General features: G+C 36.9%; 1 protein-coding gene across 5 annotated transcripts in view; it reads right to left on the reverse strand.

The window, feature by feature from the left end:
* Nucleotides 1-17271, reverse strand: part of LOC105680063 (transmembrane protein 8B-like) — a 230855-nt gene that overhangs the window by 54990 nt on the left and 158594 nt on the right. For all 5 annotated transcript variants that reach the window (XM_067352077.1, XM_067352078.1, XM_067352076.1 and 2 more), the window contains one exon: nt 13566-13723. In XM_067352077.1, the coding sequence (XP_067208178.1) occupies nt 13566-13723 (158 nt within the window). The remainder of the gene's footprint in view (nt 1-13565; nt 13724-17271) is intronic.

Consider the following 17271-nt stretch of genomic DNA (forward strand, 5'->3'; position numbering starts at 1 on the left):
TAAGTAAAAATGGGAATAAGAAAGATAGAGTTAAAAAAGAAGTTTGGAGTAATTAAAGGAAATAAAAAATTATAAAATAAATCAAAATACAAAAAAAATTTTTTTTTAATACCAAAAAAGGGAAGAAAAACAAGGGAAAAGGGGGAGGGAGTGAAAGAAAGAATGTGTAAAAAAAATAAAAAAGAAAATGATAAAAAACAATGAGAGCTAAAAACATACAATAATAGCGAGTGAGTGAACAAGAGAGAAAGAGAGAAAGCGGAAAAAAAAGAGGTAAAAAGAAGTAAAGGGAAGGGAGAGAAAGAAATAGGTAGCGACAGAAGAGAGAAAAGGACAAAAAGAGGATGGAGAAAGGTGATTGGAGCAATATCGTGCGGTTCAAGCGTGATTTACAATTAGATGCATGTAGTGCGAATTTGCGACTTAATTTTCAAAAATAAGATTTCAATATTATACATATATATGAATAAATTTAAGATAAAAAATACTTTTTAATTTTTATCATTACAAAGATTCTGAAATTTGCAAAATAATAATAAATAGTGAGAACATACTGGGGTATAGAATATATAAAATATAACATTCTTGGAGAATTTAGATGTATCCTGTAGAAACAGCATCAAATATCATAAAACTTTTATTTAAAATATTTTTTATGCACTTCATATTTTTAATAAAGTTTGCACAAAATACATTGCATCCAGTTGGAAAGTTTTGACCTCTAAACGTGCGTAAAAGCAAACTTAAAAAAATACGTTTCTTATTTTTAGTTACTCTACAAATCTATTTAAAATTTGATGAGATCAGAAAATGACATTAAATGTCGTCTATATTTTAGGAAAACGCGTTCTAATATAATACTAAAGATCGCCGAATAAGAGCATATCCGCCCAGCCTACCGCCGAACACAAGCGCGCGGCGAGGTATGTACAACCGCCTAGCGATCACGGTCGCTAGGCGCGCGTGGAGTTGTTTACTACAAGCGGCAAAGCCCGTTCTAAGATATGATTGTTTCCCGTTTTTTTATTGTATCTCGCCGCGCGCTTGCATTCGGCGGTAGGCTGGGCGGATATGCGCTTATTCGGCGATCTTTAATAATTAATAACTCGTTAACTGTTGCCAAAATTGCAAAATGGTACAGGACTTTTCGACTCAATTTAGTCTGTTCTACCTGCTCACGAGCGCTTTGTCAAAATTTTAGGGACACCTTGTACATACAGGGTGTATAAAAAGTACCGAAACCCCAGAATATCTCGAAAAATATAAGTTTTATAAAAAAATGTTTTAGATAAAAGTTGTAGGATTTAAAAAGATCTATTTACTGATCTTATCAGTTTGACCTTAGGTGGAGACACTTCGGAGATTTGAAAGTCATCTTCATTTTTTAAATAGAACCATCCTAATTTTTTTATATAAATTGATTCCTCTCAATATTCGGCGTAAAAAGTTATAGGAGTAAGATGGCCAAAAATTGAATAGTTTACGAGATATTTTATACTTTAATTTGACATAATTTTACATAAACTATGAAATATCTCGTTAAATATTCATTTTTCAATTATTTTACCTTAACACTTTAATGCACAAAATAATGAGAGGAATCAATTGATGTGAAAAAAACACATAGTTGTCTTTCAGAAAAAATATGTAGCTAAAGTGTTCATATCATATTTTTTCTTAAAGATAACTAACAAGGGAAGGACGCGGACTTCGGGTCACCGATTTCAAAGAAATTTTTATATGGTATAGTACTCTATCAGAAGAGTACTTCAGTGAAAGGATAGGGCGCAACGCTTAGCCGTTTTCGAGAAAAATCGATTTGAAGTTTATGGCGTCCCTTATATTTCGGTCCTGTTGGATCGTTTGTCGAGATGGCGGCGTAGCTCGGGCACTTAGGCCCTAGGTTATCACGCTGTCGACCTGGGTTCGATCCCTGCCTATTATACTTTTTTTTTCATTTATTTTATTTATTCTAGCGAATATTTATTCATTATATTATTATAATTAAATAAAATTATTTTAATTAACAATTTTGTTTTTTTTTTAATTTGCACTTTCACTATTATCATATAAAAAATAAAGTAAAAAAAACGTCTACGATTTAAATAATATTATAATTATTATTTAATACCAGAAATATTTTATTAATCATAATTTAATTTGATGTGTAGGAATATACGTTACAGAAGGGAAGTAGTCTGAAGGGGAGCTAAAAACTGTTAGCAGTTACCTGATGTGACAACATTAGGTATACAAATATTATGGTGGGAGTAATAAGTAACTCAACGAAGTTGAGGGAAAATTTCATACCAAATTAAATTATGATTAATAAAATATTTCTGGTATTAAATAATAATTATAATATTATTTAAATCGTAGATGTTTTTTTTACTTTATTTTTTATATGATAGAAGTAGTAAAAGTGCAAATTAAAAAAAAAACAAAATTGTTAATTAAAATAAATTAATTTTATTATAATAATATAATGAATAAATATTCGCTAGAATAAATAAAATAAATGAAAAAAAAAGTAAAATAGGCAGGGATCGAACCCAGGTCGACAGCGTGATAGCCCAGAGCCTAAGTGCCCGAGCTACGCCGCCATCTCGACAATCAATCCAACAGGACCGAAATATAAGGGACGCCATAAACTTCAAATTTTTCTCGAAAACGGCTGAACGTTGCGCCCTATCCTTTTACTAAAGTACTCTTCTGATAGAGTACTATATCATATAAAAATTTCTTTAAAATCGGTGACCCGAAGTCCGCGTTCTCCCCTTGTAAGTGTTTTTTTTACACTAATTGATTTCTTTCATTATTTTGTGCATAAAAGTGTTGAAGTAAGATAATTAAAATATGAATATTTAACGACTTTCATAGTTTGTGTAAAATTATATCTAATTAAAGTATAAAATATATATATCTCGTAAACTATTCAATTTTTGGCCATCCTACCTTTATAACTTTTTATGTCAAATATTGCGAGAAATTGGTTTATATAAAAAATTAGGATAATTTCATTTTAAAAAATAAAAATAACCTTCAAATTTTTAAAACGTCTTCACTTAAAGTCAAACTAATAAGATCAGTAAATAGATTTCTTTAAATCCTACAACTTTTATCTGAAACATTTTTTTATAAAACTTATATTTTTCGAGATATTCTGGAGTTTCGGTACTTTTTATACACTCTGTATATACAAGGTATTTGCTGAATCACCGCTCGGGTACAGGTACAGCGGGTTAAACCGAGTAGAAAAGTCCCCTACTGTTTTGCAATTTTCACAATAATTAATGAGAAATTAATTAAAGAAGATCGGCCACTTTGCGCATTTCTAAGCGCGCGATGAGAAGAGATAGCCCACTGTTACGTGGTTGCTAGGACGTAAGAATCTAGCGTTATGCACCGCTCGTATGTTGCCGTTGTCATTTGTAGAGCGCTCTTCTTAACACTTCATTGCGCGCCTAGTAACCAAATAACAGTGGGCTGTACCGCCACGAGTCTCTTTTCGCCGCGTTCTTAAACTCGCGTGAATTGGCCGATATTTTTTAACTAATTCCTCATTAATTATTGCAAAAATCGCAAAATGATAGAGGACTTTTCTTTTCGGTTTAACCCGCTCTATCTACCTACCTACCAGGGTTGGGAAGTAACTCGTTACTTGTAACGAAATTACAGTTACAGTTTTTTTTTTCGGTAACTATAATTTAACTTCGTTCCTTTTTCTTCATCTATAACTGTAACTTAACTTAGTTACACATTTATGGTAACTAGTAACTAATTTAACAGTTAATTTAATATTCTATATACGGTTGTATTAATTGTAAGAATTAGGGCCTATCCAGACAAACTTGCATAGTCGCATAAACATATGCATAAGGAAAGGAACAAAACTGTCATAGAATTTGTCATATTAAGTGTAGATTCGATATTTGTTAAATAAATAGACGGATAAACGTATAGATATAATTATAAAATTTAACAAAAATAAACAAATTTTCATTTAAAAAATGCACTGTCACCCAGTAATAAATTATCTTTGAGGATTATTATCATATAAGCATAAAGTTGAGATTTTAAGAAGAACTGAAACATTAGTCTACGATTTTTCGAAAAGTTACGACTGTTTGTGTGAAATTCGTGAATTTTTAAACTAAAAAATCTTAATCCTATTATTTTTATTCTAAGTGTATAATAATTTATTTTAAATGATTTATTAATTTAATATTTTAAATGTATTTTTATTTTAAGTTTAAAACAATTGTGATTTATGACATATAAAATAATATAACACAAAATTAAGTACCTATATAGTATATAATAAGTTAAGAAATCTTGAAATGTAAGATTTTTATATTTAAAATAGTAGTGCACATTTATTGCAAAAAAGTAACTGAAAAATAACGACTCGTTACTTTTTGAGTAACTATAACTGTAACGTGTTACTTTTCAGAGTCGGTAACTTGTAACTGTAACTAGTTGTTTTTTTAGTGAAAAGAACTGTAACTTTAACTAGATACTTTTACAAAATAACTTTCCCAACCCTGCTACCTACCTACACCCGAGAGGTAATTCAGCAATTACCGGACATCCTATGTATACAGTACCGTCAGAAAGTTTATATTATATTATAAATTAATAAAAAAGTATTATACAAATGTAAATTTTGTGTTCCTACATTAGTATTAAGAATTTTTGTATTATATTAATTAATTGTATTGTATTAATTATAATATATTAATTTAATACTAATATATTATATAGCATTAAATTAGTATATTATAAACAAAATAACGAAAATAATGACGATTTCTTAGTTTTTGAGTAACGGTAACGATAACGAGTTACTTTTTAAAATCGGTAATGAATAACGGTAACGAGTTACTTTTCAGAGGAAGTAACGGTAACGGTAACGAGTTACTTTATAAAATAACGTTGCCAACTTTGGTTCTATCTATCTGCGATAATAAAGGATCATGATAGCTATTTTCAAGAAAATAAAATATAAGTTTTTTTATTTATACAGTGATACAAAAATATATTTTTCAAATTTTTTATAGTTTATTCACTTGTTATAAACTTATGTATTACAGAAAATAGAATATTTTTAGTTTTTTTGCAATATCGTGTTTTTTTTACCTTGTTCAAAAACTTTTCGACGGTATACTGCAATATTGCATATACCGCAATATTGCATATACCGGATAATTCATTTTAATCTTAATAGGCAAATATTTCGAAAATATGCAATTTTACAAAAAAATTTTTGGGTGAAAGTTGTATGTTATAGAGGGGGACGTACAATGGTGACCCTGATTTGACCTTGTGACGTCTACTCAAGGTTAGGTCAAGGTCAATCTAATTTTTTCAAATAAAAACCCCTATTTTTTATTGCAAATTTATTTACAAATTGAGCTAATCCAAATGAACATTATGGGCGTAATGCCTTAAGGATGTGTTCGAACTGGTGAGAAACTTGTGAGAACCAATTTGTCGGAAAATATATATTTTATTTTCTTCGTCAGAGAAGTATGTACAGTTGTGTTTGGAGCTTGAGTGCACCAGTGGCGCATTCGCGGCAAAGTGTAAGGCCGCGAGTTTAGAATACAAATTGACGGGCGCGGTAAGATATTACCGGCCGCGTCTGCGTGATTTGAATCGGGTCCTAAAAAGGACGATTCTTGCGAGGGTGTATGTTGCATCCCTTTCCCATGTGTCGGAAGTATTCCGTGCGGGAAGTGATCCTCTGCATGGTAGTTGCTCTGTGAGCAAGCCTTAGGCGGCGAGGTTTGCGTTGCGATGGAGTATGTCTCCGATGTGCCATGCGCTGCGACCATCCGGCTCTCGGCGGCGCAAGAGGGTCTGCGAGCCGAGAAGAGAGAGGCCTTCGTATTCGCATGTCCCCTGGTACGTGAGTGTCCTGTGGGGGCCGAGTCAACCGGGCACAGAACTCTAGGAGAATTCATTTCCACTGTAGAGTCTGTGGTGCCGACGGCGATACTGGTGCGTCAGCTGACCGTAGATGCACATCCCTCCGTGAGGTGTGCGGTCGGAGCTGGAACTGAATCTTTCGCTTCCGTGCCTTCCCAGGCACTGTGAAAAGTCGAGAAGACTTGCTGGTTGCGCTCTTTGAAGCAGAGTTGTGACTCCGTTCAAGGGCCCTTTGTTAAGAGCTCGCCTTGAAGCGAGTGAGTGACGAAAAGCTTGTGTCGACGCTCTTTTATATTGCGTTGCTCGATTCTCGATCGCGAGAGAGCCTTACACCGCCTGCGCAACCTGGTGGTGTATCTGCAGGCTCAGAACACGGCAGAGGCCCTGCGGCGCGTAGCGGCGCCGCGGCGTACTAGGCCGCTTCAGTGCAGCGGTGTAGCGGTATGCCGCCACAAACATTTTTGGTATGTAATAATTTTTTATAAAATCAATAATTTTTTAGATATTTGGATTCAAAAAATAAAAAATTATACAATCGACTCTTGACTGTGTAAACCGCTCTTGACGCTATCCAGGATCAACGACGTGAACGTGGCGGTAATTTGATCCCTTTTCGGATGTTTGATTTTCCTTGCCTTTTACGTTGGGCTTCGCCTTCTACATTACACTTGTTTGATTCTGCCTGAAATTTTTTTAACAATGTTTTATTTTGCGACGAATCAACTTTTCAGAACATCGGAGAATTGAATCGTCACAATTGTCATTATTATTCAGATGTTAATCCGTTTTGGGTTCATTGATTCTGGATACCGCCAACAGACACAGTGCAGTTTTCCATTTTTTGAACTCGAGTGTCTCGAAAACTATTGATTTTATAAAAAAATAATCAAAACATCAAAAATGTTTATTTAGATTAGCTCAATCTGCAAATGCAATGAAAAATAAGAGTTTCTATTTAAAAAAATTAAATTAACCTTGACCTGACCTTGAATAGACGTTACAAGGTCAAACTAGGGTATCATCATTGTACGTTCCCCTCTATAACATATAACTTTCATCCAAAAAGTTTTTTTCTTTAAATTACATATTTTCGAAATATTTACCTGTTAAGATTAAAATAAATCATCTGGTATAATAGTTTAGAGATTTGTAGAAATATTTGTTTTATTTTACAAGCTTTACAATTATACGAGGGTTGGATATAAAGTAGTGGCAACACTGTCACCACTTTGCGTATGAGCAAGTGAGGGCAATTCTGTTTTTAATACTAGTAGTGTGAAATTGTTGCTGTTTCACATATAAAATTACAACTGTATACGTCTTAGAAAGGAACGAGTACAAAGCGATAAAATAATGTTGTCAAATCGTCCTAAAGAAATATTTTTTAAGGTAGAACAAAGTGTATCAAACGTGGGTCGAGGCGCATGGAAGGAACTCTACAGAATATTCATCACGATCAATGATTGAATCAACTCGATGTGATGATCTTGGGTATCAGGCCGACTTGAACATGCTGCATCCTCCACTCTATCGCGACCTCGGCGAAATTCTGTCACTCATAGTGCCACCGTTCAATATGGTAATACTTGATCACCACATGCTTCCTGAAGATCTTTATAACATTCTGTAGCGTTCCCTCTACGCGCCACCTCAATTTTGATCCATGCACGTTGTTCTACCTTCGAAAACATCTTTTTAGGGCGGTCTTGTTCGACATCGCTATTTTATCGCTTTACTCGTTCGTTTCTAAGATGTGCACAATTGCAACTTTGTACATAAAACAGCAACAACTTCATGCTACAACCCAGTAAACATTCGATATCCTATGTATATATGAAATATCCATGTGAAAAAAACGTACTGTATATACTATGTACATACATATGATATACGCTGATATAGATACATTTGTGGATATACATAAGATATCTTATAGATATACATTGAATGTATATTCGACCGAGATCGCTGCCTGTATATACATAGAATATACCTCGTGTACATTTCATGTATATACATTGTGACGTGACGCTTTTGGAGCGCCGTCACAAGGGCAATAGCCCGGCCGAGGGAGCAAAGGGTCCTGGAGTTGCTCCTCGCTTTGAAAGAGCAATTTGCGAGACTCCACTCTTTCGCCTGTATTATTTCGCATTTCGTTTCCGTTATGTCGATATCGTTATTTAAGTTGTAAAGCGAGACCCCGTGTGGGCGGCGTTGCGTATTTTGTGCCTCAGGGCGAAGATGACACCAACCGAAAGACCGGACGCCGGGGGATCGTCAACGAGTGTCACACGCTAGTGACCCCGCAGCAGAAAAGGTCAAGTACCGCAACCTCGTCGCCTCCGCCATCCCAAGACATAAAGACTAACTCCGAATTGCTTTCAGCCGCCAACAACAACGTAACGCAGCAGCGGACCTCGCCCAGCTGCAGACGGCGCCAAAAACTCCGCGGATGCTGCATCCGGAAGGGCCGGAGTATGGCCCGGCCAGCCTAACCAGTTCTTTCCGGAATTATCAATGCGATACGAACCGGCTGACTTGAAGAAACCGCAGAAAGCGAGGGGGGGGGGGCGCCCTGGATGAACTGTGGGCGGTTCTCAGGGGCCCCCCTTTTTGGAAAATCGGCAGGATGCGCGGAAAGGCGACGCGGGATTCGAGAGACCAACGGACAGAGCAGAGAAGATTCACTGTTCGGTGTGTCGTGCATTAGTGAGGACCAGCTCCAGAGCGCTCCCGACGACGCCGACGACGCCGAAGACGCCGAAGACTGTAAGCCGCCTCTCGGGTAGCCGTAGAGTTCCGTCCGGTTATGGCTGGTAGCGTGAGTCCAAACTCTGTGTAAAGTCTCTCACACGACTAACCGCGACTTTGCTACCGTGAGCGCACTTTTGGCTCTCAGTTACCGCATATCCAGCCGGCTCCGGATATCGCGTTCGAGGTCTCTCTATCTTGCACGAGTTAACACCGACAGTCTCTCTTTTGTTTGTTACCGTTTCAAGTATCGTTCCGTCTCGTTACCGTATTACCGTACCGGCTTTCTGTTACCGTCTTGTTTTTTTAGTACCGTCTGTTGCTACTGTTTCTTAACGTTACCGTCTCTTGCCGTTTTTGCAGTAATTGAATGCTAAGAATTATCGCGATTCCACGTCTGCAAACGGATTTTGCGCGGGAACGTTCTCCGCGAGACTGCTGTTACCGCCACTTTAGCGTCTTTGCGAGAAACGAACAAAATCCGCGAAAATAGCCGCTCCGCGACATAGCATTTCTGACTGGTAGATAACCGTCGTTTTGAATCATATTTATTTGGCCTTCTTCGACCTCGTTGAGTGGCCGTTGTATGTACGGTCGATTGTGCTGAGTATCGTCGGGTCAGCTGCCGTTTTCCGTTCGCGTTTCGAAGTTCCGTACCGTATCAAAGTTTATTTTATCTTACGTTACCGACTTACGAGCGAATTACCTTACTACCGCCGTACTAACTATCTCTGCCGTATTGGTTCAGGCCAAATCATAGCTATTCATCTTTTACCCTTGTTAACTAATTTTGAAATACATTATTGTTAAATCTTGATTATTGAGTTGTCCTTGTGTTCGCCTGTCACTCCAGACTCTCAACGTAAAGTAAAAAAACTACGCCCCTCTGCCATATACTGAGCGGGGAGCGGTCGGACATATTATAAGAATTATCTAAGTTACCGTTACCGCGGTGCGATTACACGCACCTGGCGCCCATTTCCGGTTACCGATATCGCGTGAGTTACCTTGCTCCCGAATTGCATGGAGTACCGCGAGTTACCGAAATCGTGCATTTATTGCCGATATTGCGTGAGTTATCTTGCTCCCGAATTGCGTGGAGTACCGCGAGTTACCGAATCGTGCAGTTATTGCCGATACCGCGCGAGTTACCTAGCTCTCGAATTACGTGGAGTATCGCGAGTTACCGAATCGAGCATTATTTGCCGATACCGCGAGTTACCGAGTCGTGCGTTTACCGCCGACAACGCGTAAGTTACCTAGCTCCCGAAGAACGTGGAGTACCGCGGGCTACCGACTTTCATTGGGCGTGCTCCCTCGGATCTTGCGTGATTCCGAGGCTAGTTCACGTCGCAACATCAAACGTATATTGTACATACGATATACGCTGAAGTAGATACATTTATGGATATACATAGGATATCGTATGGATATACATACAATGTATATTCGAACGAGATCGCTGCCTGTATATACATAGAATATACCTCGTGTACATTCCATGTATATACATGGAACCAAGGTTGGGAAAGTTACTTTATAAAAGTAACTCGTTACCGTTACCGTTCTTTTTTCTAAAAAGCAACTCCTTATCGTTACTCCTTACCAATTTTAAAAAGGAACTCGTTACCGTTGCCGTTACTCAAAAAGTAACGAATTGTTACAATTTCCGTTACTTTTTTTATATATAATACAAATTTTATGCACAATTTTTCTAATACAAGATTAAATTAAACACTACAAATTTACAGTAAACATTAAAAATTTTTAAACACTTTTTCATTAAAGTAACAAAAATGATATAATTTTAATAATGATATCGCTATTAATATAAAGTGTAATAATTTTAATAATATATAATAAAAGTAATAATTTTGATAATAAGATATTTTAAATAAGAAAAATTTTTAAAATAAGTTGTAAACCAGCTTTTTTAAAAATTTTTAGATGCTGTAAATATAAATTAAAAAGTTTTCTTATTGTTAGTTTTTCTATAAATTCGTAGATATATAGAATAAATTTGAAAAATGTAACGATAAAAATAACTTTAAATTCGTTACTTGTTACCGAAAAATGTAAAAAAGTTACTTTTTTCGTTACAAAAAAAATTTGTAACGCCGTTACCGTTACAGTTACCGAAAAAAAGTAATTATAACGGTAACGGCGTTACAAGTAACGCGTTACTTCCCAACCCTGCATGTAACATACATATGTATATACGATATACGCTGATGTAGGTACATATATGGATATACATAGAATGTATATTTGAACGAGATCGCTGCTTGTACATACATAGAATATACCTCGTGTACATTCCATGTGTATATAATACATGTAACGTACATACATATGATATACGCTGATATAGGTACATTTATGGATGTACATAAGATATCGTATGGATATACATAGAATCAATCATTAGTTCGTTCGCTTGCCGCTATGTGACGCATTATACGCTATCTATCTCGTATTTAAGTTTTAATCATGAAAACTATATAAAACTTGCAAAAGGCGGGTAATAATATTGAAGTCTTCAATTTGAAGATGTAATAACTTTTTCTATCAGTTTAATATCTGAATCCCAACACAGAGAATTTAGATAAACTGATTGTTCAAAAATTGGGTACATAAATATCCAAATGAATGAAAATTGTTTATTATTAAAAAACGTACTGTATATACTATGTACATACATAGAATGTACCTCATGTACATGCCACGAATGTGTATTGCACATCCTCGGAATATATCCTATGTACATACTGCGAACGTGCACTGCACATCCTCGGAATATACCCCATGTATATACCACGAATGTACACTGCATATCTTTGGAATATACCTATGTATGTACTATGGACATCCTATGTACATACATGTGGTAATTATTTCACATACATAGGATATGCGCTTTATATACTTTTCACATTCTCTGTATATACATAGAATATACAATATACATATATGTATATACATAGGACGTACATAGAATGTCCTAATGTTCATTGGGCTTTGTGTGACTCGGCGATTTCATCGAAACTTTGCACACTTGTAGAGTAGGCAAAAATAATAGACACGTATTTTTTTATATTGGCAATGGTGCAACTTTAAGGGTGAAAACTACCCCTAAAAGAAGTGAAAAATTATCGTTTCTTGTAACATTATGTTAATAAATATTGATGTAACAAAGAAATGTTTCGAATAAAAGTTATAACTCTTGAAAAAATATATCATTTATGTTCTATGCATTTTTTGCATAGAACCAATATTTTTTGAAAAAAAAATAAGATAATGCATTATAAAGTGTATGCGTGGAGGCATTGTGTTCCGTCCTCCTGCGGCGGCTCCACCATCAAAAACCTATACACATAGATTTGGGTTGAAACCTCGCTTTGCGTGGAAAGTTGCAAATCCATGTAGAGCCTCGCTTCCCGTTGTAAAGTGTATATGTGGATGCTGTGAGTTCCCCTTCCGGAGGTAGAGGGGGGAACCCACTGCATAGTGCGGAAAGAGTGTTTTTTTTATTATCTTATGTTTTTCCAAAAATATTAGTTTTATGCAAAAAATGCATAGGACATAACTAATGTATTTTTTTCAAGAGCTATAACTTTTATTCGAAACATTTCTTTGTTACATCAATATTTATAAAGATAATGTTACAAAAAACGATAATTTTTCACTTCTTTTAGGGGTAGTTTTCACCCTTAAAGTTGCATCATTGCCGATATAAAAAAATACGTGTCTATTATTTTTGCCTACTCTACAAGTGTGCAAAGTTTCGATGAAATCGGCGAGTCACACAAAGGTAGGGTTACTCGTAAGTAATTCCGCACAAAAATTCAAATGGGGAATTTAAGAGATATAACAAATTAAAGTTTCACAATAAAGTTTGTATACGCTGTAATAATCTGTTATTATTTGATTAAAAAAGTTTGTTTACAACTTTCATGCGTAGAAAGCCCCTGCACTCCCACCCCCAAAAACTCTAACCTAAACCAAATCTAATTCTGATTAGTTAATTAAAATTAGGGTTAAGTTAGAGAGAGAGAGAGAGAGAGAGAGAGGTTAGGTTAGGTTAGATTAAAATTTGTGGAGGGGTGCAGGAGAAGGGGCTTCTCAGATTAAAGCAAAGTACCCTAACAGCAGAGACAGAAATCTCTATTACTTTAATTGTGGGCAAGCAGGGCATAGGATAGGACCGTATCCCAATAAAGTCCACTGCCCTGTATGTCAGGATTGGGATCTGCCCTCAGACCACTTTATGATGACCCGGCTTGCCCTCCCGCCCCCTTTACGAGTCCCTCTGTTGAGGTACAGCTGCGCCCCTCCATCGTCCACGCGTAAAAGTTGTAAACAGAAAATCTAATAACTTATTGATCTACTTATTGACTATCCTCAACAAGGCTTAGAAACTCGTGTAGTCGAAAGCTGTTAACAAACTACGAGAAATACGTAAAACCGACTGTTAATAAAATATCTATGACTGTGACTGTCTTTTAAAAAACAAAAATTTTTTGTTTACATTCTTTAGCAGATTAGTACGGCGTACACAAACTTTTATTCGTAATAGCAGTTTATAACACCTAAAGAGCATTAAAATTGTGAAATTTTAATTTGTTATATCTTTCAAACCAATGCCGTCTCTCACTTGGGAAAAAATTGGTGAAGTTTGACCTAATATGCATATTTACCAAAGATAAAATTAGTAGCATTATATTTATTTAGCAGTATCACATATAAAAGCTTATACAAGATATACTATTTTAATTTTTTTGCACAATTATTTGCGTAATTAAAAATCATCCAAAAAATTAAAATTTAAATCAAAATTACGCTATACTATTTATAAAAACATTAAGTTATATTAATGATATTACCTTCAAAACAGTTGCACGTTGCATAATGAAGAATGTTCTTCTGAATTTCTTGGCACACACCATGATTACCGCAAAGATTATGGTTAAAAAGCATACACTTTCCGGTACTTATTTTCAGTAGTATTGAAATTTCCTTGAGATGGCAGTGAACAGGTTTACTATATTAAACATACAATCAAATTCTTCTAAAATTCTTCAAATTATTTCATCAGAGGTAAGCAAAATCTTATTTGTTATTATTAAACTTTTTTTTTATTTTATTATTTTTAATAGTGTGTGTAATAATTCTGCACATGTGCAGAATAAGTCTTTTACACCAAATTAGTTTAAAAATAAGAACATAATAAACAAAAAGTATCATGGTTTATTAAACCTTTTAACATTTTTTAAATTATTAAACAATTAATATTTTTAAAATTCTTAAAATTTGATATTTTTTATTTTTTTTTTTTGCATTTTTCTTAAATAGTTCGTCTTATTTTGAGAAGCACAAAAAAATTACAAAATTTATAGAGTTTATGAAATTTATAGAATTATATGTATATTTCATAAATCTTTTTTTAAATGTTCTTAAATGTATCTGAATATTGTTCATATAAAAACGAATTTATATATTCAGCAATTCAATTTTTGGTCACTGTTCACACTAGATTACATCTCACTGATTTTTCTGCCGCTGAGATGTTGTAGAGAAGATTTCTGTGAATAAATTTCTGCAAGAACTTTGAGAGGAACGACGCTGGTTGCAGAGATGTAATAAAATAAAGATTCTAATTGAAAGTATCATAAATATTAAGAACAATTAAGTTTGTGTACGCTATTCTAATCTGTTTATCGTCTTCTAACCAGAAAGTTTTTATTTACAACCACAACATTTTAATCACCACGTAGGCGAGGGATATAACAAATTAAATTTTGACAGTTTAATGTTTTCTCCTAGGTATACAATACATGCGTTTACACATTTTTCAATCACCACATGAGCGAAAGAAGAGTGAAACCTTTCTTTCTGCAACTCCATCCCGAAAGGATTAACCTAATCCAACCCATCTCCGAGAAGTGCGGTATCAATCGAAATAAATAACTGATAACACAAGGTAGCGGTGACCCTGCCTTGTCACAATAGAGCAAGATAAGACCAGGGCCAGATGGGCCCTGGATTGAGGTGCCTGGTCATCGCAGGCGCAGGCGGACCAGGGGTGTCCGGGAAATAATACTGAGTAGTTCCTTGAACACCCCCACAAGGCCAAGGAAGGTCACCGGTGGGGTCTTAGTGGGTGGCCGTCCGAGACGGTAAGATCAAAATCTTTAAGTCGAATGCACAAGACCATAAAACTGCGAGATACAAAAATAATAAACAGTACAGGAACATTAAGGAGCTGGAAAACGCTGTAAGACATGAATGGAATAAAATCGGTACTAGAACATTACAAAAATTAGTTTGTAGTGTGGAGAACAGAATATTTAAGGTGATTAAGCGTAATGGTGGAAGTACTAAGTACTAATATTACAATTGTTATATTTTTTATAATAATTTAATAGACTGTTCCTATGCAAATTTCGTCACTTTCTTTGTATATTTAACTACTATGTTTTCTTTATAAAAAATAAAACGATTTCTCTTGTACTTAATATTCCCGGACAAATCCCACATAATCCGCGGTTCTCCCCCCGGGAACCGTGGGTATCTTTGGAAGATTTCCCCATCTAAAAAAAAATTCCTTTTCTCGGGTGCTCCGGCGGGAGGAATAACCCCAGGACAACAAAGGACCGTAGAGATAATTCGTCGGCAAGCCCGGAATCGAGCACTCAGGGCCTGGCAGATCCATCTGACCCGAATACTTCGGGCTGAAGGACCATCGAGGCCATCCAGCCCTGTCTGCCCGAATGGATAGACAGAGGGAGAGGCGGACTAACATTCCGCCTGACACAAGTGTTCACCGGGCATGACTGCTTCGGCGAGTACCTGTGCAGGATAGGAAAAGAGCGCACGGCACAGTGCTACCACTGTACGGCTGGTCGGGACTCGGCGCAGCATACCCTAAAGGTATGCCCTGCCTGAGAAGAAGAGCGCCGAGCCCTGACCGTAGTGGTGAGAAGGGACCTCTCCTTTCCAACATTGGTCGCAACCATGCTTGGTGGAAAAAAATTATTGAAAAGCTGCCTCCTCCTTTTGCGAGTATCTCTAAAAAAGAGGAGGTAGAAAGGGAGAGAAGAGGTGAGATAATCCCCCTTCTGAAGATAGGGAGGGGGAGGTGCCTCTGTCATGCAAAAAACCGAAGCATCTCTCAGCGCATTTGCACATATCATAACGTCAATAGAGGGGAAGCGGGCAAGTTTGCCACTCCCCTCCTAAAACGAAGGTATGGATGAAGGAATCAGCAATCCCTCATCCCACAGAAGAGTCTCGGAGGGAGGATATTCCTCCCTCCTTGAGGCTGGGGGGTTGAGGTCTCACAATCAGACGGGAGTCTGGACGGGGGTCTCAAATGGAGGGAGCTCTCAACACAAGTTGGGAAGTGGGTGCACCCACTTGTGCACCAAGGGAGATCTATTGGTGAGCCTGGGGTGTTCGCGAAGAATACTGTTGGCTGTTCCTTGAACACCCCAACTAAAGGCTCGGGTTTGGTCATTGGTGGGGTTTTAGAATAGTCGGTAGAAATCCCACATAATCTATGGACCCTCCCCCGTGTTGCGCCTGTGCTTTTCTCCGCTGATGCTGTGTGTTACAGCTGACGGACCGATCGATATTATCGATCGGTCCAATGCCATATGGCATTTGTAAATAACAAAAGTTTTTCTTATTTGTTGTCAAGACGATATCGATTAACGGTTTAAAGGGTCTCTATGACAGTTTGTAAACAAGCTGTCATATGTCAGATCTTCGGTAGCTGTCTGCTCGGGCGGACGTATACGACAGCTCCGATCTTTCAATCTTATTTTCGGTTATTTATTGTATGAGTTACTGTTGAGTTACTGTTTATAATTAAAGTGTTCTCTCTTATAAAGTGTTGTGTTGTTTAACTTATTTTCCGCGAGTTCCGTTGACGCGTGTGATTCCGTTCTGCAGGTGCAACACCCGGGAATCCATAGGTACTTTTTAAAGGTTTCCTAATCTATAAAAAAAAAGGTTCCTTCCCTCAGGTATAGCGCAGATGTGCTACGCAGATGACACATTGGTGTTCACCTGGGGAAGTAATTGACAAGAGGTGATTCTCCACAACCGAGACCTTATGGTTCCACGGGCCTCGGCGGAAAGACAAACCACCCCAGTCCTGGATAAAGGTGGATGAGTCCTGGGTCTGGGTAAGCGACTGGATTAAGTATCTGGAGCTCAGTATCCTGGACTGTTGCTAGCTCTTTAGAGAGCACTTCGACCGCTTGACTCCTCGGTAAAAAAAACGGCGAATACGTTGGGTCATCTCATCCCAAATATAGGGGGGGGCCAAAAGACAGGGTCCGCCGCTTGTACCGGGGGGTGGTCCATTCCATGGCCCTATACGGGACCCGATGTTGGCGGGCGACCTGATGACTGACTGCCACAACAGGTAGTTGCTGCGGAGCGTGATGAAGCGGTTATCTATTAGAGTTGCCAAGGAATACAGGACCATCTCTTACGAGGCAGTGAGTATTCTGGTGGGGATGCTTCCCCCGTATCTCCTAGCGAAGATGTATGCGACCAGCGCAGGAATCTCCGTCAGGGCGG

This window comes from Linepithema humile, chromosome 3, assembly GCF_040581485.1.
Source record: "Linepithema humile isolate Giens D197 chromosome 3, Lhum_UNIL_v1.0, whole genome shotgun sequence".
NCBI classification, from domain to species: domain Eukaryota; kingdom Metazoa; phylum Arthropoda; class Insecta; order Hymenoptera; family Formicidae; genus Linepithema; species Linepithema humile.